Source organism: Electrona antarctica, assembly GCF_951216825.1.
Source record: "Electrona antarctica genome assembly, chromosome: 22".
NCBI classification, from domain to species: Eukaryota; Metazoa; Chordata; class Actinopteri; order Myctophiformes; family Myctophidae; genus Electrona; species Electrona antarctica.
In genome coordinates, this window is record NC_136805.1 from 10,040,329 (window position 1) to 10,064,257 (window position 23,929).

The 23,929-nt window shown below is 43.1% G+C and overlaps 1 protein-coding gene across 1 annotated transcript in view; it reads left to right on the plus strand.

The window, feature by feature from the left end:
• Positions 1-23,453, plus strand: part of ogfod3 (2-oxoglutarate and iron dependent oxygenase domain containing 3) — a 32,438-nt gene extending 8,985 nt beyond the window's left edge. Inside the window, exons 6-9 of the mRNA XM_079493485.1 lie at positions 1,144-1,200; positions 2,969-3,122; positions 7,987-8,110; positions 23,257-23,453. Coding sequence (XP_079349611.1) covers positions 1,144-1,200; positions 2,969-3,122; positions 7,987-8,110; positions 23,257-23,393 — 472 coding nt within the window. The 3' untranslated portion in view covers positions 23,394-23,453. The remainder of the gene's footprint in view (positions 1-1,143; positions 1,201-2,968; positions 3,123-7,986; positions 8,111-23,256) is intronic.
• The last annotated feature ends 476 nt before the right edge of the window (positions 23,454-23,929 follow it).

Genomic DNA, 23,929 nt, shown 5'->3' on the forward strand with positions numbered 1-23,929 from the left:
GGCAATATAGGTCACTGTGGCCCAAAGCCAGTCGCAGTCAATGTTTCATCCATTAGGGGGAGTCAAGAACTCTGGCTACAAGAATGTCTCCTGGCTCTTTCTCCATCTCCGTCTCCCTGTCTCTAACCCTTTCACCATATCTGTCCTCCATTCTGTTCTTTCTTTATACTTTATACTTCCTGGCCCATTGAACAGGGACGTTCAGCTGGTTCCAACTGAAAAAGTTGATGGATGCCAATCCTCTGTCTGGGAACGTCAGACAGAGCAGTCGGATGTTTCCTACCCCACCATGTTTGAATGGCAGGGTTGGCGTCTGGCGTGCCCACTTGAATATCTGTGCCATACTCGGTATGGTACTGTATGCTAATGGTTCTGTTTCGCTCTGTTCCCTTCCTGTCTGCCTGCCCCTGTCTGGGACTGTCTCTTTCACTGTGTGAGTTTGTGACTTGTTTAACGTGTCTACTGTTGTCCATGTATGTGTCTGTGATTGTGCGTGGTCATCTGTGTCTGTGGCGGTCCGTGTCTGTTGATGGTGGTCTGTGGCTGTGGTCATCTGTGTCCGTGCGTGTGGCTCTGTGTTGTGGATGTGGTCATCTGTGTCCGTGTCGTGTGGCTCTGTGTTGTGGATGTGGTCATCTGTGTCCGTGCGTGTGGCTCTGTGTTGTGGATGTGGTCATCTGTGTCCGTGCGTGTGGCTCTGTGTTGTGGCTGTGGTCATCTGTGTCCGTGCGTGTGGCTCTGTGTTGTGGATGTGGTCATCTGTGTCCGTGTCGTGTGGCTCTGTGTTGTGGATGTGGTCATCTGTGTCCGTGCGTGTGGCTCTGTGTTGTGGCTGTGGTCATCTGTGTCCGTGCGTGTGGCTCTGTGTTGTGGATGTGGTCATCTGTGTCCGTGTCGTGTGGCTCTGTGTTGTGGATGTGGTCATCTGTGTCCGTGTCGTGTGGCTCTGTGTTGTGGATGTGGTCATCTGTGTCCGTGTCGTGTGGCTCTGTGTTGTGGATGTGGTCATCTGTGTCCGTGTCGTGTGGCTCTGTGTTGTGGATGTGGTCCTCTGTGTCCGTGTCGTGTGGCTCTGTGTTGTGGATGTGGTCCTCTGTGTGGCCGTGGCGTGCGTGTGGCTCTGTGTTGTGGATGTGGTCACAGGTACTTTGGGGAGCAGATCGGGGACGTATTCACACCAGAGGATTTTGAGCTTTACAGGTGACTGATTGACTTTGTTTGACAGGCCATGTTTAAACCGTAACTCCATTACCCATTAGGTACACCGCCAAATCCTGAGTGTTGATTTAACTCTGAGAGTGTAAAATGGACCCATAAGGGTCATTGTGTTTTGGCACAATATTATCCCATTTCCCGCCAGCATTATTCCTCGATAGCGTATTGCCAAGGTTTTATCGCGCGTAACACTTACTTTGAGGAGCCAAATATCCGTAACCGGATGTTACAATGACAAACTGCTGTGTGTGGTGTCGTGTCCTCGTTTATGGCTGGCTTCGTGTTTTAATATAGAAATTCCAACTGCATAGAAAAGCATTAATTTGATTTATTTTGCCCTCACGAAGGACATGTAGTCATGTACAGTACAGTACAGTAAAGGACACACACACACACACCCCTAGCATCTTTTTGGTACTATAAAAGAGCCAACACATCTTCCAGTATGAACTATACATTCATATAGAAATGTGGAGATTTCTCCTGTAGAAAAAAGTTTTTGCACACCTAAGGCGTATGAACAGGTGCGTAGGCCAGTGGACATCAATGATAACTTAAAGGAGCATTCAGTCAGTGATTTGGAAAACACCCGGTCCGCCCGGTAACAAGATGTGCACATGCACGCACTACAGTGGGGTGACATGCGACAGGCCAACAGCACACACACCAAGGCCCGCCCCCGCCCGATCATGATTGGCGGAAGGCCCCTCTCTATCTATCCTGATTGGATGAAGGCTGGGCCACCTAGCCAAAAACGAAACCTAAGGTTTTTCGGGGGGACAGGGAGGAACTCCTTATATGGTCAGCACACTCTATGGCAGGGAGGATTATCACAACAAAACAAAAAAAACAAGTGATATTTGAATTAGAGGAAATCACTGAATATACCTAAGAAGAAAGATATCTAAAAAAAATTGTAGAATCAAGCTCAGGTCTAAATGGTTTAATAAAAGTAAAGCTCATGTACCGAGCAGATACTCAGGGCTCCAATTTTGTCTCCGACTTTACCCACAGCGCGGCCCGCAATTCAGCCGCTGCCCGAAAATTACGAATATAAGAGCTTTCTCTGTCCGCAACGCAACACTCTTCCATGGGCTATAGAACGTAAGGCTATGAAGCAATATAGCACTAACGGGCAACGGATAAGGGATCTATTAAAGGCAATGGCACGTGGACTGGTGATTGGTTAAATATGATTTAATTATTGTAACGCCCAAACCACACCTATGCATAATATAACGGGTAGCGGAGGTGTTTAAGGGATTTAGACAGGTAACCAAAATACCAACTTTAGTGGGGGAACACCCTTTCCCCACTCCTAAATCCCCAAATAGTGGCTTTAGAAAGATGAGACAAAAATGGAGCCCTCAGTGTGCGGGCGTATCTTTCTTCTTATCAGAGATTTCTCCTGTAAAATGTTGCCATAATGTTGTTATGCAATTGCCAACGTTCCCTGGCCTGGTGTATCACAGTCTTAGTGTCTATAAATGATGCCCATTGGATATATTCCAGTTCCTGTGTTCATTCACCACATCTGATGTTGACTCGACATGTCAAATGTCAGTAGGTTTCTGTCTCATTATGTAGTAAGTGTGGCCTGACCGGTTTTGCTTTATTTACTTACTTTATAGACAGGCAGTGAAGCACATCATTACACTACGAGACAAAACATAAAAAACGTTTTTTATAGGGCAATATAGAATTGTAACTAAAGTAACTTTAGTTTCATGTGTGTCTGCTTTCCACTTCTTAGAAATGTGCGTAGCCGTATCCAGGCGGTGATAGCCGAGACGTTTGGTTTGGACCCGTCCCTGATGTATCTCACTAAGCCCACCTTCTTCTCCAGAATCAATAGCACCTCAGCCAAGATGACACACGACGAGTACTGGCACCCACACGTGGATAAGGTAACAGACCTAGCACGAAACACACAGAGCGGCAGACAACACAGCCGTTGCTCTCAGCCGGTGTGACTTTTGTCGGCTAAAACGATGACGAAAACTGTGCGTCGACTAGCCTTTTTTCACAGACGAAAACTAAATAAAATTGAGAAAATTCGCAATTTTGGAAAATTGCAAGTGTGGTTGCTCGAGTAGCTCGCTAAGTACAGTATGATGATGATGACACACATGACTTCACAGGGACCCTGATTTGACATACAGTATGGCTCGAGTGCATGCTGCAAAAACTGTGGGACAAGTAGTCCGTCAAACTTTTGGGGGTACTTTTATAAATAACAAAGTCTGGCAATTTTAGTCTGGCAACCACTACAAAAATATGTCAAAAAGGAAAATGTATTTTATTCAAAGCCCTTGTGGGAGGATGACTAAAACAAAATTAAATGATGCTGTCAAAATGAACACTGCTCTCAACAACGGCGTAGGGAATTTTCTCACAGTCCTCACACAGTTTGAAAAGTGAAACTTTTCTGTTCAGTACATCTAGTCTAAGCCATCTAAGGGTCATTGTTTAAAAATGTACTGTATATCACACCGTCACCCTTACGCCCAGAAATATCCACAGTTAACAGTTCAGCTAGAAGGTCCTGGGTTCAATTTCCGCTGTGGGCGCTGGGGGGCGTGTTCTCTCCTCATCAGTGCCCATACCCGAGTGTGTGGCTCTGTGTGGAGTTTGCATGTTCTCCCCGTGTCCCCTAGGTACCTTCACAAAAAAATGCTGTAATCCTGGTCTCTAAACTACCTCCCCCTGGCCAGCCGGGGAGCCTGATGGAGGGGAAAGGAACTGGTTGGAATAACGTGTTCCTTCCACACGCTACGCCCGGCCGGTGAAACTCTCCCCTGTCAGGTGAAAAGAGGCAGCTTGGACTACTCATGCATAGAAGGAGGCATGAGGTCAGTCCACTGCGCCCCCAGGTTGGCAGAGGAAGTGTAGCGCCCAGGATTACATTAGATAATTGACACTGGGTGAAAAAATGGGTTACAAAAATCAAACAACAAAAAAAACATAAAACAGTTCAGTAGCATTTGCCATCCTTAGCTGTTAATTTTTTTTGCTTTCGCCTTTATTTTATATTTTTTTATGGAGGGACAGACAGTAGGCTGACAGGAAATGGGGGGAAGACATGCAGTAAAGGCCGTCGGGTTTGGGAGTCGAACCCGCGGCACACTGCCAGACTGGATTGCCAGCCAAGGTGCCTGGACCACTGAGCCATGGCCCAGGCCGGCTGTTCATTTACTTCATTGTGTGTGAAGCATCTCCAGATTTTTCATATGGACTACCGGTATATGAAAATGCGCGTGACATCATCATACCCGGAAGTTATTTGGAAACGCCTACTGACTGTGTCAAAAACCTACTTTCTGGCCTTGACAGCCCATACATCCAAACAGAAAAGTCCTATATGGTTGCATTAAACAACGTTAAACTCACTTTGCCACTCACTTTATGCATGCGCATACCCTCTATTCATATCTGTTTTCTGCTTTGTTAAGAGAGGAGACCAGACCAGGCACATATTTTGACAGAGATGTTCATGCTCATAAATGCGGATGTTTTTACACATTTTGAATCCGAGAGGGATTCCCCTCCCTTCAAGGCAACTTGTTTCTGTAAATCTCATTACGCCTCACCTCTCCCATCAATATTCTCATCCCTAGTGTTATTGTGTGCGTGCGTGCGCCACATGCGGTGAATACGGATAAGGGTCATCTGAGCCAGTGACTAAAGCTTCTGCCAATCATGCCACAATAATTAACCTTTCATAATCATTTCCATAATTTCCTCTTGCCATCCTCATCCAAAATCGAAGAAACCGGGCGTGCTCAGCATTTCTATCTATGCATTCTATTCTACTCGTTTGTTTTTCCAGGACTCGATGGTGTTGCTACGGCACCTGAATTTGACCCAAGGGGATCAGTATCTGTTCGTTTTGCTTCTATAAATTATGTCTTGGAACATTACCTGCATGTGCCTTTGCTCACAGCCCCGTCTCCCCTGAGTTTCTCGGGCATATTAATATACCTCACATCATCCTCTCCTCCTGCCCCTTGACAGATGGGAGCTTTTTAATCTAAAATCCCCCCAGTCTCCCGCCCATCTGTCTGCATCCATTTTTAGGCTAATTGGCTAACCCAGCCCTCATTTAACCCATTCTGACCTGAGATCAGATTCTAAAAATGTCTTCTACATCCTGACAGTTTTCTGAAAAAGCTATGTTTCTATGTCAGTCGTTCTTCGATTTTTCAAAAATAGCAGACCTACAAGCTCGTAGCGCGCCACTCAGTGGCGCGCTACGAGCTTGTAGATCTGCTATTTTTCAATAGCTAAAGCATAGCATAATGCTAACACCAAAAGGGGTTCCCGCCCAGAATGGGTTAAATGTAAATGCCTTCTAACATCTTTGGTGGTATCTTTTCTCCCATGACTCATATTGCTGATGTGGTGTCATGGTGGCAGTCACAAGGTAGCAGGGAAAGTGCCCCCTTTCCGTCGTTCATGGTGGGGAATAATCTTTGCAACGTTATGAGACTGTTACAGTGTTCTTTAGCTCCACAAATCAATGCGGCGCAGACATAACTGTTGACCCCAGAGGATGCATGGACCGGTTCCAGCAATGTCGCTCGTCAGATATTGGATAACACTGACGGAAGAAGTTCTCACATTCTTTAATCTTTACTTAAGTAAAAGTAATCAATACCACAATATAGAGATACTCTGTTACAAGTAAAAGTCAAAATGTATTGCGTAAAAGTTACAACAGTGTTGTTAGCAAAATGTACTTAAAGTACCAAAAGTAGAAAGTAGTCTTTATGCAGAAAGTCCCGTTTCACAATATTTCAAATGTATAAAAATAATTAGAAAATGGCAGATCTAGATAATAGTAGATCGATTATTTTCAAATGGCCGAAATGTACATACAGCTGAAGGGGCTACTTTATAGTTTTTAATAATAATAATAATAATAATAATAATAATAATAATAATAATAATAATAATAAAAATCTACAAAGTAACTAGTAACTAAAGTTTTCAAATAATTTTAATGGCGTATAAAAGTACAATATTGGCCTCTATAAGATGTAGTGGAGTAGAAGTAACATCACAGGAAATTGGCAATTTTTTTTTTAAATACCTCAGAATTGTACAGTACTTGAGTAAAAGTAAAAGTACTACTTAGTTACTTTACACCACTGCTCAGCTAATCCCACTTGTCCTCCACCAGAATTACGGTCCCCGCCGGCGCCGCAGTCATAGTTCTCTTTACAATTACATGTTCGACTCCTTGTCAGTGTATTTATTGCTGCATGGCTAGGCGTGTTGGCTAGATCCATCTCAAGCTGTCGGCTTGTCTAATGTGGTATTATCTCTAAGTCACTTACTGTATCATCCAGATGACTAAGTTCATTGATTTAGAGTCGCACATCAATCACCAGGAGGATGGTGGCGATATGCGGAGCGTGCATGGCATGTTTGTTCCATCGCTGTCAGGCGGAAACCTTGCATGTCAACAAATGGATTAACCCATTTAGACCTGAGAACGATTCTACAAAATGTCAAAAATAGCAGACCTACAAGCTCGTAGCGCGCCACTCGGTGGCGCGCTATGAGCTTGTCGATCTGCTATTTTTCAATAGCTAAAGTATAACATAATGCTTAGTTAAAACACCAAAAGGGGTCCCCGTCCAGAATGGGTTAACCCATTTAGACCTGAGAACGATTCTACAAAAATGTCTTCTAAATCATGAAAATCAAGTTTTCTGAAAAAAGCCATGTTTCTATGTCGGTGGTGCTCAACCTTTTTCATGTCAAGGACCCTCAGAATTATCTGTATTTTGCCACCGACCCCTATCTGAAAATATGTTGTTCCAGGGGACCCCCCCCCCCCCAGAAGCAAAGATTTGAGTTAAAAACGTTCGCTCTGAAAGAATATATATTCAAAGATTTGCGCCACATTTTCACGATTTTTCAAAAATAGCAGACCTACAAGCTCGTAGCGCGCCACTCGGTGGCGCGCTATGAGCTTGTAGATCTGCTATTTTTCAATAGCTAAAGTGTAACATAATTCTTAAAACACCAAGAATGGGTTAAACAAGAACCTGTAGTTATTATTTTGTCACACGCTCTTGTTAATACTTTTCAATGGTTAAATATGTATGAAACACACAGAAATACCACTTTCACTGCACATTTTTTCAAAAGTAGCGAAAATAACAGATCTACAAGCTCACAAAACATCACAATGCAATGCACTGTGAGCTTGTATATCAGCTATTGTTGCTTCTTTTGAGGGACACTTGTAATATATATACATATTTTTTCCTGATTGTAATATCTGCTGGTGCCTCTTGGCTACAGCTCCCTTATTAAAAAGCCTTTCTCTGCAATTCACACTTGTTCTGTTGAATGTAAATATGAAATAAATGCTTAAACATGTAACTAGGTGTAATGTTAGAGACCACAGAAATGAACCTTTCAAGCCTGTTTTCTCAACTCGCTTTCGTTTTCTGCAAGACATTACTCTATAAGCCATATCTCCACAACTGGTGGGTCAAACTGAACAACCAATATGTCAATTTGAAGCTATATGATTCCCTGATTTCATATGACATGAAAAAACGGAAATTCAAAAAAGTCCAATGGCAGTCCCTCAGTCAAATTTAGTCACATTAATGTAGGAAAAACAGCGCCCTCGCCTCTTTTCCTTTGAATTTGACAGAGTCAACAGTCTATGAGACTAGGTTTTAAGTAACTCAGACATTACATTCTCCGTCTTCTTCGTTCTTTTGATGTACTCGTCTCGTCATGTCGCAGGTGACTTACGGTTCCTTTGACTACACATCCCTGCTGTACCTGTCCGATTATGGCTCTGACTTCACTGGAGGAAGATTCATCTTCATGGACCCCAATGGAAACCGGACTGTGGAGCCACGAGCAGGTGACCACCACCACCTACACCTGTCACGAGACATGGCTAAAGGCTCATACATAGTCTGGATTTTCGGTGGTGAGGTGACCACCGAACTACAACATGACGTCACAAGCCGCGGTGAAGAGCAAACCACCGCTCCAGCCCTTCTCTCTGTTTTTACTCACCACCGCTCAACGTTATTTAAGCTCCGGTGGTCACCTCACCACCGAAAATCCAGACTATGAATAGGCCTTAAAGCATTTATGGGGGTCCCCAGCCTAAAACGTTGAGAACCCCTGACCTAGTCTAGAGAAACTGTATTATGGTTCATAAAATGCTTGATTCTGAACTGAGTAAGGAATAGGCCTGGGCATTGTTATGGGTAAATCCACTTAAGTGATTTTTGCCTGTACATTCTTAATCATGTACAAAGAATGTAATAAATTTAAGTCTAACGGTCTTTACGCATTGGTGAATTAGCGATGTGACGACGCGAATAAACGACCTGAAAATGTGAAATATATTCGCCACTCCTCTCCTCCTCCTTTATGTCACTGGTATCATTTGGGATCCACGGCCAGTCGGCCACCCACCCCGTGCCCGTCGGTAAATTAAAATTATAAATACATGCAGAGATACAATGACAGTTGAGTTGACCAAAGTTTGGCGGAGCCCATTGCTCATTGCTGCTAGCACACAAGTGCCCCCCCCCCCCCCCCCCCAGTGCCCCCCCCCCCCCCCCCCCCCCCCCCCCCCAGTGCCCCCCCCCCCCCCAACAGAGCTGTAGGAGGGGAGGAAAGGAGCAGTGTGCTGCTGACTGCTGTGCTCCCCCCACCTGGCAGAGCTGCAGGGCCGGGCCGGGCCGGGCCGGCTGCTGCTCTGTTCACAACTACGGTACGGTACGCCGCTGTTTATAGACAAAAACGCAGTTTGGGCTGCATTGTGATTGGTCAGAGGTGTAGCATTCGCCAGCGAATGTCTGCAAAATTCGACACCAGAGGTTTTTAAAAAAAGCAAATTATTTGCACGAATAAATCACATCGCTATTTCGCCAGTGTGTAAGGACCTTTAGTCTTAATCCTCAATTCGTTTTGGTTTGATACCAGGACATACTATATGTTACACTGACTTTACTTAGATCAGGAGTCTTCGACAGGGGGTCTTGGACCCCTAGGGGATCCTCAGATTTATTACAGGGGGGCTTGAAAAGTACACCTGAGGGAAAAACCCAAAATTGAGTCAGATCGTCAGATTGCGTTTTACTTTTTTGCTTGCTTTTTCTTTCTCCTTGGATTCATATCGGTCAAGTTGCCCCAAGGGAAATTCAGAGTTCAGACCACTGCCCTTTTGTCCGCAATGTTCTAATACTTAATTTATACGTTGTCGTGTACGATGGTGTTGCACAACCAAAGTAGCTAATCCACGAGCTCACAACGCATCACAGATGTGACACGTTGTGAGCTTGTAAAGTGGCTATTTTCTGCGTGCAAGGCCATCGTACGACAGAATACAAATCTGGTGTAATATAAGTAAAACGTTTTTGTCATGTCATGTCTCTTTGGTTTGATCTAGACTTCAGACAAATTTCAAAGTTCAATCATGGGGCCTCAGAGCCTGGTCCAACTGACAGTATCACTTCCTCTCTCTAAACTAAACCTCACAATCAGCAATCCTGTCACTGTCTAACTTTGCCCTATACAGTACATCTCCACTTACCTCCTCCTCTCTCTCTCGCTCTCGCTCTCTCTCTCTCTCTCTCTCTCTCTCTCTCTCTCTCTCTCTCTCTCTCTCTCTCTCTCTCTCTCTCTCTATCTCACTCTGTTCCCCTTATCTTCCTTCGCTCCATCTCATCTACTTGTTTGTAGTCTCCCCGTCTCCCTCTCCCGCCCGTGTCTTTAATCAGCCTGAGCCAAGGACTCTTTCAAGTTGATGTACTTTGACCTTTCTGGAGTATTTCCAAATCTCAGTCATTGTACTCCTACTATACATCTTTTACTCCACAACATTTGACAACTTGTTTACTAGTTACTTTATAGATAGTCACTATGACTATTATTACAAAACATGCATTAACCAATTCAGCCCTAAATGCATTTCGGCCATTGTTTTTTTAAATATATTTTACACATTAGAACACTTGGATAATGGGACATTCTGGATAATGAGTAGTTTCTATTTTTGGTACTAGTATTTCTACATTGCAGTATTGATACTTTTACTTAATCTACGGCGCTCTCCATGGTTTTGATAAAATGGCAATATTCTGTCATAACTTCTGACTTAACCAATCATCTCGTTTGGAATATAAACGCCTCTAGAGAGAGTTGAGATGTGACTGCGCGAAGTAGTAATGGCAGATTATACCTCGCAGTTTTGAGGGGAAATGGAAGGCGGGGCTTTTCAGAGTAAAATCTGCCTCATCTGCTGGGCACTCTAGCTAAAAAACAACGGCGCACTTGAAGTGTTAAGTGAAAAACGTGAGTCAAAGTCAAAGTCATACGATTTGTCAAACGCGTTACCGCAGTGAAATTTGTTCTCCGCATTTGACCTCTTGATCTCTTGGAGCGGTGAGCCGCAGGCAAGGAGCGGTGAGCTGCAGCCGTGCCGCGCTCGGGAATCATTTGATTAGTAGATTTGACCCCCCAATCCAACCCTTTGTTGCTGAGTGCCAAGCAGGGAGGCATTGGGTCCCATTTTTACAGTCTTTGGTATGACCCGGCCGGGGATCGAACCCCGACCTCCCAGTTTCAGGGCGGACACTCTAACCACAAGGCCACTGTCTGGTTAAGTGGAGTACTTTTCCCAACACTGCCTGAGTCTCCACACGCCACCTCCCACAGAACCTTCCCTGTAAATAGTGCCGACATGCTGCTGAAGGACGTTTGGTATAATGAGATGCACTGCAGTCCGCCGCCTGCTGCCTGATCTCCCTCCGGTCAGGCCGAGCCTTCCTGCACCACCGAACATAGAATCGACAGCACACACAACGACAGCACACACAACCGATTGAACCCTCAAACCCTGCAGTGGACCCCGCTAGTTGAATTACAAGCGAGTGCGCGAGAATGGGTACAGACACTGACTGACAGACAGAGGCAGAGGGAGAGAATTCAATTCTTCCACAGAGCTCGATTTAGTATATATCTTTTCAACCAAGGTTCATGTTTTAGGTTGTTATTTGAGATTGTAAAAGATGACTGTTAGATTTGTTTTCATTTGCTGCAGCTTTCTTTCGTTTTAGCGATTTTAGGACTAGTAAGGTTGGGCGGTTTCCACATGTGTAAACGACGGTTTATGTCCTCGACAAAAACCAAGGTACTCGATTTTACCGTCAAATTAATTTTAACGTGGCCATGCGGTCGCATTATTGGTCGAGATGACGGCTGTAACATTTTGTAATCAGAAACTGCTATTACAGTCTATTGCCACTAGATAGCCTTTCCCTACTATTGTAAATAAATGGTGCACATATCCAAGGCGCTTTACATAGATTGTGCATTACATTCACCCATTCACACACACATTCACACACACATTCACACACACACATTCATATACCGATTGCAGCGGAAGCCATGCAAGGTACCAACCAGCACATCGGGAGCAATTTGGGGTTCAGTGTCTTGCCCAAGGACACTTCGACATGTAGACAGGAGGAAAAAGTACTGCAACGTGCTTTATACATTTGATGTTGAGAGTGACCCACATCTGGTTCAGGCCCAAGGTATCTGAGACTGTTGCAGAGGCACAGGGAAGAGCCACTTAGCCTGTGTCTTGGGAAAAGTCAGGTACTGTATATCTCTGGAGGATTCAACATGCTGACCACAATGAACTGGTCTTTAATTAACACCAGAGGCACACTCTGCCACCATCATCTTAACAAGCTTGCAGCTATGTAACATTTTTGCGTATAATGACATGCATAGGTTAGGTTGACATTTATTTAATACGAGAATTGATCAAATGTACAAATCTGACATTGATGTACCAAACCCATGGGGGATAGATAGTGTTCTGCAATGTGATGTAAGAGAGGAAGGAAGTGAAGTGAGCATTCATACATAATGCATCACAGGTCCTATCTTTGTTGTTTGCACACCGCTCACCTGAGTCACCTCGCCCAGAAAGGGCAACTTGCAGACGGTTTGACTGACAGGCGCTGACTTTGGGAGAGTCGCACCGGCACGCCTGTAACTGATAATTATTTCACAGAGATAATGGTGGCTCTTTATCTCCGTCTGCCGTTATAATTGCACCTCATCCATCTCTGCCAGCTCAGTTCTGTTCCGCGCTCCTCAGGAGGGCTAAAACTGAGGATTTAACTACCGTAATTAAGTAGCGTAATGTCGGTGTCGGCGGGAAACGTATGTCCAAAACTGTTGGAGTTCAGTAGAGAACACAGACACTTTAACCCATTCAGGCCTGACGTCGAAATTTAAAAAAAAAATCTAAATCATGACAATTTTCTGAAAGATTTGAGGCACATTTTAACGACGTCGAAATTTAAAAAAAATATTTTCTAAATCATGACAATTTCTGAAAGATTTGAGGCACATTTTAACGATTTTTCAAAAATAGCAGACCTACAAGTTCATAGCGCGCCACTCGGTGGCGCGCTATGAGCTTGTAGATCTGCTATTTTTCAATAGCTAAATTATAACATAATGTATGTAACCACCGAAAGGGGTTCCCGCTCAAAATGGGTTAATAACCACTTTCAACTCGGCTGCTTTTGAATTTCTTTAATTGTCAAAGTTCAGATGCAAACTGTGACGTTCACATGACACTGTGGTATGACAATGTAGGGCATTCATCATTTACACAAAAAACTATTGAAATATTGAGAGAAAAGAAGGTTTCTGCCCGACAGAAACGATACGGAGGAGGATACAATGCACTAGGAAAAGGAGAATGAGGGATGATGACCACGCTGCCCTACAAAAGCCAAAGTGCAGTAACTACGTTTTTTGGATACCCCAACGTACATTTGTGTATCCCAAAGGTCAAATTAGGCTTCATGAATTTGGGCGATAAACAATTACCTCAAGAACATAATCATTATTATTATTATATATAAGTAAGTGTAATATCACTTATTTGCCGATATCTCATTTGGCTGACCAGTTGAAACACCCATTCTGGGCGGGAACCCCATTTGGTGTTTTAAGCATTATTTATGTTGTACTTTAGCTATTGAAAAATAGCAGATCTACAAGCTCATAGCGCGGCACCGAAAGAAAACACTTTGTATAGAGCAGCATGATGAAGAAAGAGGACATGGTGGGAAGTAACTAAGCACATTTACCCAAGTACTGTTATGTTAGTAAAATGTGTAACCTCTTTGTCTGCCACACGGTGGCAGCAAAGGGTTTTAGTAAGCGTTTGCCAAGGCATTTTCACCATAATATGGGTACTTTCATTTCCGTTTTCCCGGCTCGGAGACCACCATTGTAAGGAACGGCTTACTGTATGTTAGCATTAGCCTCGGAAACCCAGACGTTTTTATTTCCAGGGAGAAGAAAAAAAAGTCTGGGACCGAGTCCACTTCAATTCGGCATAGAGTAGCGCAAAAACGTTGATCACTCTCTGCTATTTTTCAGAGAAAAGAGCCAAAGAAGATCCTACTTTCAATGGGACCCTACGGGGTGCGCACGCACGTATCCTCCTGGTGCTGGGGGTATGCGATAACCTGACATCCTCCTGGTGCTGGGGGTATGCGATAACCTGACTCCGCCAGATTGCGGCAGTATTGAGTTCACAAGTTCCCTCCTCCTGCCTGGATCTGGTCTCTCTCAAGCAGAAACGATGAACAGGAAGCAGCGGGACAAAAATCTGATATCTCCATAATAATTTGGAGTTGTAGTCCTCTTAGGTTGTGTTTACATTTGCACTGTGGTACAGCTTCAATATGTCACCAGTCTCGCGTTGATCCCGCCTCTAGCGGCCACATACGGCCGCATATCGCTCCGGTCTGATTTGGACCGGAGTAGTTAGTACATCGTCTCTGCCCGAGAGAGAGCCCAGACTCTCCCTTCTGGCGGAATTAAAATGTTGTCCAGCAGGAGGAGTGGTTTCACCAGGCTAGGTATGCGAGGCGTATGCGAGGCTAGGTATGCGAGGTGTTGCCTAGAAACCGGGCCAGTTTTAAAAGTCGATTTTTAGCTAAAGTTTCATATTTGATACAAAGCTTTATCTACGAGATCTCGTGGTTGGCATACAACTGCTGTAGAGGGAAACTACGAGATATCTCGTAGTTGGCACATACATTTCTATTTTTTTTTTTTTTGTACACTTTTGTTTTGTATACTTTTTATTGTGGTGCTGGTATTACTACTTTTAGTAGTAATTTTTTTTTTAAAGGGATAGTTCAGATTTTTTTAACTTAAGTTGTATGAAATACTTGCCATTAATATAGTGGTTGCAACTGTATTAATTGATTGCCCGAGTCCCATGGTGGGAGTTCTGCTCTGGTTTTGGTAGTAGTTCCGGTCATTTTGTGGGGGGCACTGGGGCCACGCAGTAAAAGTAAATGAATCCACAAAACTAACGTCATTTGTATTGTTGACCTATTTCTAAAATATTAGTGCAACTTTCGTTATTTTTTTACCCCTCTATCACACAGAACTATGTTTTTTGTGTCCATATCACTACGCCCAAAAAATAGTTCCATGTGATAGAGGGGTCAAAGTTGAACGAAAGTCGCGCTAATATTTTAGAAATAGGTCAACAATACAAATTACGTTCGTTTTGTGGATTCATCTACTTTTACTGCGTGGCCCCAGTGCCCCCCACAAAATGACCGGAACTACTTAATATTGACCAAAACCAGAGCAGAACTCCCACCACGGGACTCGGGCAATCAATTAATACAGTTGCAACCACTATATTAATGGCAAGTATTTCATACAACTTAAGTTAAAAAAATCTGAACTATCCCTTTAAGTAAAATGTTTCAGTATTTGTTCCACCACTGCAAAAAGGACAGCCAGTAATGGCTTGTTGGGATGAGGGATGACACCGTGGGGCGGTGTGGCCATGATGAAGAAGGGACATTGGCAGGAAGGACAGCAGAGACTTAATAGACTGCCAGGTTTGCGAAAGAGTGCGTTTAACACATTTAGGCCTGACCTCGAAATTAAAATAAAATCTTCTAAATCTTCTAAATATTTTCACGTTTTTTCAAAAATAGCAGACCTACAAGCTCGTAGCGCGCCACTCGGTGGCGCGCTATGAGCTTGTAGATCTGCTATTTTTCAATAGCTAAATTATAACAATGTTTAAAACACCAAAAGGGGTTCCCGCCCAAAATGGGTTAAAGGACAGGAAAAGACAGGTTGGGGGTGAGTGATGGAGTGGTTTAGAGATGGGAAATGTATACCTGGGAGATGGGGTCTGTGTGATGGAGAGCTAGCGCATACACAGCAGGGAGAGAGAGGGATACATGTTGGTGCCGTGGGGGAAGGAGTGTGAAAGAAGCACATCGGCCCACCAGGAGAACTAATGGTATTAGTTCATGGTAATACTAATGGTATTATGGGGGGGCGTTTAACCTTGCATGCTGCCTGCATGGCATCTGCAGGGGAAACGAATGCATTGGTGTGTTTAAACCACGGCTAAGAGCTTAGCCATGGTTTGCTCTTCTGCTAAAAGAATACAAGGCAACACTTAATAACTACGCCTCATAAATAGTTCATAGATTCACAGACCGTTAGTTAATGATTTATTTGTTAAAACTACGCCTTTAGTATGCATAGTAGAATAGAAATAGAAAAAAAGCTATAGAGCGCCAAAGTCCTGACGTCACTCACTAATCCCCTGGTTCATGGAAGGTTTTCTCTATGGAGAATAACATCTTAAAATCGTCTCATATAAGAATTGTGGTCCAAAAGTCTTTTAGATCCCAGGGACATTTTATGAGTCTTACTTCAACGACGTTAGAGTACAGTACCGAGTACTGTATATTAGGGCATTCACTTCTAGTCATTTTTACTAGTTGACTAGTTGCCTAGTTTACTAGTTGACTAGTTGTTTAACTACCTATTAAAAAATAAAAAATAAACGTATTTATTAAAAGAAAAGAAAAGAAAAAATATAAATATTTGTACATTTAAAAACTGTGTACATTGGTGACTTTAACCTGATCTTGAGGCCTACAAAATCAGGAATAAAAAATAAATAAACTTTTTTTTAAATTTTATTTATCAACTAGTCAACTAGTAAACTAGTCGACTAGTTGCTTAATGCCCTACAATAGAGCCATTGTTTTGGGCCGAACAAATAATTAGAAGAAAAAAAGGGCAGGGTACAACACTTTTAAAAAAAAATATTTTTTCTTCTGTCTCATTATTTGTTCGTCCCCAAAAAAAATAGTTTATTGTCAACTCGGCTGTTGGCTTTGTACGAGGCTTAAACATCTTTAAATAAATACTTTTGAAAACATCTATGGGAAGAATGAATGGGGAATTATTTCCTGGTGCCCTCGTCGCTCTGAAAGGGGGCGGGACTGCGATGGCGCTCTGTTGCATCCCAGGACCCCTAGAGGGTGACGTCATTGCGTCCTTTCTGAGTCTAAGGATGCAGGATGCATGCTATTTGCATCACTCCTTCCATATTATACTGTTTTTTGTTTTGTTTTTTGTGGCTTTCGCCTTTATTTTATATATTTTATGGAGGGACAGACATTAGGCTGACAGGAAATGGGGAGAGAGATGGGGGGGAAGACATGCAGTAAAGGCCGTCGGGATCGAGAGTCGAACCCGCGGCTCACTGCCAGACTGGATTACCAGCCAAGGTGCCTGGACCACTTAGCCATGGCCCAGGCCCATATTATACTGTACTGTCAATTTATCCACGTGGGCCGTAGCATCCCAATTCTAGGTGGAACATTTGATGAAAATAGCTGAGCTTATAGATCAGCTAGAAACAATGTACCCCCAATGTGTGTGTCTGTCTGGGGATAATCTTGCAGACCGCTATACACCAATCAACGCTTGTGCAGGTTAGCCTGTTTTCCGGCATGATTCGCTGCATGCGTTCACTTCAAACAAATCAAATCAAAACGGAACGCAGCTGATTCGCTGTGTTTGTCACTTCAAACAAAACAAATCTTGGATCAAATCACGGAATGCAGCGAATCAGGCTGGAATCCAGGCTGTGCAGGCTGCCAGCAGGCTGCCAGCAGGCCAAGGAGCTCAATTACAGAATGGTTTTCAAATCCGTCAATCACAAATATGTTTTATGTGAATTTATAATCTCAGAGATGGGATCCAAAAGGAAGAACACCTCCACATCTCCAGAACTTCTACAGGTGCTGGACATAAATATACGTACAATGCAAAGGAAGGGTTGTCCGGACGCACACTGTGTCTCTGCTCCCAGGACGTTTTTATTTAGTGCAACGTTTCGACCCTTACGGGTCTTCGTCAGGTACTTTTCAATTTATAATCTCAGACCTATCATCGATGTGATGAACATTTACCATAATATTTACTGCCATTTTATGGTCTAACTGGTACACTACACATCCCTTGCTGTGTACCAGAAAGGAACACAGCGGGGAACAGCCTGTAATATCCAAATTACCATATATACAAGTAGGCCGATGCATACATAATTAAATAAATCCATACACTTGGAACGATGCTCATGCTTCCGCACATTTACATCTTAAAACCGGCTGTGAAATTCCTTATAGCGCACGTGTGCGCTGTGAGCAGTGTGAGATTCCTTCATATTACACGTGTGCGCTGTGAGCAGTGTGAAACGTCCATCACCCTCTGCCACTAGTGTGGGATTTACTGTGTGGCATGAAAAAGCACTTTTTAGCTGAAGAAAAAGTTACAATACAATACCCACAATGCAGAAATACTACAGTTACAATAGTGAGGGAAAGTTAGCCAAAGTGACAAGTGTCAATTTGTCCTTGGGAAAGTTTGTGACAGCTGCTGAAAGTTAACAACCTATATAAGGTATATAAGGTTGTTATCATCGGCCATAGCCACTTGCCCAAATGTGATGACGGCTATGGCCGTTTTTAGCCCAAGGAGGGTTTTCGTGCAAAAGCAAAAAACAATGCTTGCAATGGATTCAGAATCATAAAAACACCCTAGTTTTTTTATTGCCTTTTATATAAGTTGGTAATGGTACCCCAACTTTCAGCAGCTGTCACAAAGTTTTTTAAGGGAGTTGGGTTGGAACAAATTGAGAGGTGATAGTAGACACCTTTATTAACACATTTGTGAAGAAAGCTAGTGGTAAGCATTTTTATTTTATTTTATTTTGCAGATTTGCCACAACTTTTGCTAACTTTCCCTTACTACAAGTAAAAATGAATGAATGAAATTCACTGGAGAAGAAGTGTAAAGTATTGAAAAAGTAAAGTAAATGTAGGCCTACCTGAAAACTGTGCTTAAAACCCATTCTGGGCGGGAACCCCTGTTGGTGTTTTAAGCATTATGTTATACTTTAGCTATTGAAAAATAGCAGATCTACAAGCTCATAGCGAGGCACCGAGTGCCACGCTACGAGCTTGTAGGTCTGCTATTTTTGTGAAAATGTGGCGCAAATCTTTGAACATATATTCTTTCAGAGCGAACGTTTTTAACTCAAATCTTTGCTTCTGGGGGGTCCCTGGAACAACATATTTTCAGATGGGGGTCCGCGGCCAAATACAGATAATTCTGGGGGTCCTTGACATGAAATATTGAGCACCACTGATCATATGTATTTCAGAAAACTGTCATGATTTAGAAGACATTTTGTAGAATCGAGCTTGGGTCTAAATTAAGTTAAGTTCAGCACTTGAGTAAATGTACTTGGCTAGTTACTTTCGAGTACTTTGAGTATACATCAGTAGCGTAGCTGAGTCACTGAGTCACAACACTCCTGAGTATTCAACCCCCCCTCCTTCCACTCCCACATTCCAACCTTCAACTCCACTGATGTTTTGATGACCAGCTTCAAAAGACCTTTATCAGACAGTCCCCATAAGACATCACACACATTCTCATCTTCTGTTAATTAATTATGATGTGTCTGGGGGAAGGCTTTTATGAATTGACTGGGATGTTTGCGAACGTGCGTGGGTGTCTTCCACTGCGCGGTGGCATTAGCCTCGGGTGTATTGACGTCCGTGCGCTGTATGATGAATCGCTGTATGCAGCAACTATTGAGCCAAGTTTACCCTCGTCTCCCTTGGGCCTGGTAAGGTGCCATGAAAGTCAAATTGGAATCCGTTTTATACGGATGTGGGGATTTAACGGGAAAAGGGAAATATACTAGGCAGCAGTTACTGTATAGGAGGCAGCACGGTGGGGTGTGTAAAGGATTGGTGACAAAGCTGTCAAATCTGATTTCACAGTATTACATTTTGTATTAGTGGACAGTAGAAAAACAGAGCTTTGCATCCCGAACCAGAACACAGCATTCAGTACTGTATAACACCTGAATCTCACTAAGATAATTAAAATAATATGCCATTAACCACAGCATCGTTTTGGGAAATTAAAAGAAAATGCACACGTTTTTATTTTTATTTTCCAAAATTTGTGAAATTACATACAGTATACTGTACGCTTTAAAAAAAAAACTCTATATCTTTATTTACCTTTATTGTTATGTTGTTTGAACAGTATTACAAACCTTACCACAATTCCATGCCACCGCTTGTACCTGTATGGCGACAAATAAATAAACCTTCTTGATTCTTAGCATCTATTTTCATAGACCTTTTAGTAACATAATGGTTGGAAAGAGTTAAAGCTAGAGATGTCCCGATACTGTCGGTATCGGAAAAGTATCGTATCTGCCCTTATTAGGTCATATTGGTATCGGCAAATATGCCAGTCTAACCACCGATCCGACACAGGGGTAAGGGGTTGACACTATGGCAGGTAAATATAATGTTGGGGCATGTGGAGTTTGCTTTCGAGTTGCCCAAACTGCAAGTGCACATTTGAGTGAGGCGTCTGCTATAAACACAACACAACACTATTCCCGGTCGGTGGACTTAAAGGGGAAAACCACCCATTTTCAACATTTTACTATGTCATTAACATACCTTAGAGCTGTTAACATGGTGAAACACATCTTGATGACATCATCAAGATGTTTCACCATGTTAATGATTTTTTTCAGACCTCTAGTTCTAGGAAACACATAATGGGGGAACTTTTTTATTATTTCCACACAACAGCTCTAAGGTACATTAATGACATAGTAAAATGTTGAAAATGATTTTTTTATTACTATATATATTATTCTCTGGTATCGGTATTCGGTATCGGTATTGGCTAACACAGAAATTGTGGTATCGGGATCGGATCGGAAATGAAAAAAGTGTATCGGGATCTGTCCCTAGTGAAAGCCATGCCATATGGGACTAACTGAATCCTGGCCATGGATCAAATGGACCCATCCATGACAATGAGAGAAGAATGGGACACAATTAATCTATTGGATGAGACTCTATCCCTCCATTGTATAGGCACTAATCTGCCCTACCGAAGGTGCTGAATGGACGGTTTCTTTCACAGTAAACAGAGGGAAACGTAAGTGCGAGGGATTATTTTCAAAGGGAAATGAATTGCGCAGCGGTTATCTAAAGCAGTGTGACCAATTCCAGTCCTTTAGAATGCCTTGACGTTTCTTGGACATGAGTTGAAAGCAGAACAACAACAACAACATCATCATGAGCTCGCTGCTTGCATATTCCTTTGTTTATGTGCCGAGTGATTCTTCTCACTTTCCATTCTTTAGTTTTTCATGCTGAGTGATTCGCTCTATTCTCACTGTCAACAAACAACAGTACAAACTAGAAAAAGTGCCCTTCTGGGCACAGGTCTCCACCAGGAGGATAGGAGTGTGTGTGTGTGATGTTTGGCAAAATGTTTAGGAGCAATATAAACGTGTGTGTGTGTGTGTGTGTGTGTGTGTGACGCGGCTTGGCCTGTTGTAGCGCCACCATGAAGCTGATTTGAAAACTGTCAAGTGGCATTTCTTCCAAAGCCTAGTGGGAATATGCATGCACAGTTTCACCACAATCGGACGCTGCGTTGAGTAGTTGTGGCGATTTGTACAAAGCGGGTAGAAAGCGGGCTACTCCTGAAAAGTTTAGAAGCCAATCGTAGCCAATGAGGGTGGATTATGAGAAATCAAACAAACCCGTCTTGATCACATGACTATGAAGAGCATGTGTACCGATTTGCGTGAAATTTGGATAAAATCTGAAGGAGTAATATTAGAAAATGTGTTTTACATATGTCGGCCTCCTGGTGGCGCTATAAAGAGCAGATGTGAAAAATTCCAGGCAAAGGTTTTTCCTTGGCCTCTAGGGAGTTGGCATACAAAGTTATCCACAGATCCGTGCAGTTAGAGGTAAAAACACTTTTCGGCCAGTTATAGCGCCACCATGAGGCTGAGTTGAAAATGTTCATGTGGCATTTCCTCCTCGGCCTAGTGGGAATGTGCGTGCACAATTTCACGGAAATCACACGATGCGTTCATGATTTGCAGCATTTTGTTTGAAACTGAGCACTCCTGCGAACTTTGGAAGCCAATCTTAGCCAATCAGGATGGAGTCTGAGAAATCTGAAAGACCCGTTTCGTTGAATGGCTCTAGAGAGATTGTGTACCAATTTGCGTGATTTTTGGACAAAATCTGTAGGTGTACTGTCCAAAAACGTGTTTTGCACAAAGCGGCCTCCTGGTGGCGCTATAACAGGCCGTTCTGGAAATTTTGGGGCAGAGGTTCATCGTTGGCATCCAGGGAGTGTGTGTGCAAAATCTGGCATCGACCGGGTTAACGGTGCCGGAGATTAGCTGTTCACAGACGGAAGGACGGACGGACGGACACACACACACACACACACACACACACACACACACACACACAGACGGACGGACGGACGGAGTGCAAAACATACTCTCTCCCCATGCCTTCGGCCTGGTGGCGACAACAATGCCATTACTTAAATATACATCCAAAGCGCTGAATACTGGTGAATTTATATATGGGCACACACACATTATCAGACTATGGAATGGTATGGAGCACAAACAAGTTGGTATGAAATTCTTGAATTAAGTTTTTTATTTATTTTTAATATTCATAAGAAAATATATTGCATGACCGTTATGGGTGAGTTACACACAAACAGTAATGCAAACATCTGTCAGAAACTGCGGCTTGTATTTCATATACAGTAGGACTGGGCTGGCTTGTTAAAAAGCAACAACAAGCAATGTCTGAGCTGAAGTTACCCTTGAGGAACATGACCAAACCGTTACGTCTGAATGGACTTTAAAATAACTTCCAACTTCGGTTTACTGTCGCGGAGGTGGTGACGTTATTTGGAGCAAGCAAGCTTCCCATATTACATGAAATAAAGAATACAAATAAGAGTAAGAGAAACGTATCAAATATCAAGTATCTGTTCCGTATTAGCTAGCTACAGGGGACATCTAGAACCTGATCCTGTCCATTAGTCATCGTCTACACTTGACGACGGAATGTCCTCCCATCGACTCCCATCAAACTTTCCATCTTCTATCTCCCAATTTCCTCAGCAAGACTTTCTTTGCTTTTGCTTCTCATTTCTCCTCTACTCTTTTACTGTTTCTGATGTAGTTTTTTCCCCTCTTCTTTCTCACTATATTGTCAGTAGGGCTGTGAATCTTTGGGTGTCCCACGATTCGATTCCGATTCTTAGGGTCACGATTCGATTCAAAATCGAAAAACGTTTTTTTTTTAATTCAAAAGCATTTTTTTCTCAGATTTAAAACGATTTTCTATTCAAAATGATTCTCGATTCAATACATAGGATTTCATCACAATCTACTCCAGTCTTGAACTGAAGTGACTACAGTAACTTGAAAATGACTGAAGGCATGATGTTTACTGTGATTAGGGTAAGCTTAAATTTCATATCACAGACACCATGTAGTGAGAACTCCTGTAACTGTAACCAGAAAAATAAATCTAAATAATACAAAAAATTATGAATCGATTTTGAATCGTTCAAAACGGAATCGCGATTCTAATTCGATTTTTTTTTGACGCCCTTAATTGTCAGGCAACAATGAACCCTCCAAAAAGCCCTCAAACCCTCGAACCAACGTGTCCCCTTCCCTCCTAAAAAAAGTACCCCTCTCCCCTCTCTCTTCAACCTCTGCAGGGCGAGTCTCCTTCTTCTCCTCTGGCTCGGAGAACCTCCACCGCGTGGAGCAGGTGGCGTGGGGCACGCGGTACGCCATCACCGTCGCCTTCACCTGCGATCCGGTGCACGGCATCTCTGACCCCATGCTGACCTGAATCGCACCCAGGGTGACCGCGGCGCCTGCTGGCCCGGAATAAGCACTGAAATACACACAGGGCGGGCAGAGGGAGGGGCGGGGGTTGGGTTGTGGAAAAAAAAGTGTTAAGGCTTTGTGGGGGGCAGGGGGACAGGGGACAGGGGGGGGTTGGAAGCAGAGAGAGGAGATGAAGATGAAAGAAACAAGAGTGGTACAAGGGGAGGCTGTGAAAGGAGAGCGATAAATGACGTAAAATGATTTTGTTGCACATTCCGTTTTTAATGTGTCGTTTCATTTCCATGTCATGGCACATGTGTGTACATGTCTCTGTGTTTTTCCTTTTTCATTTCTAGAGTTGCTTCTCATAATTGTGCCACAGAAAAGAGTCACATAATATGAAGCCTTTTCTTTTTCTATTTGTTTTTTTTAAAATGCTGCCCTGTATGTGTTCCTTGATTTAGTTTCCTGTTGTTGTGTACCAGTTGCTCGGTCAGGGTACATATCACACTCAGACGATACAGTACAGTATGTCCATTTCTACAATATATGACTCTT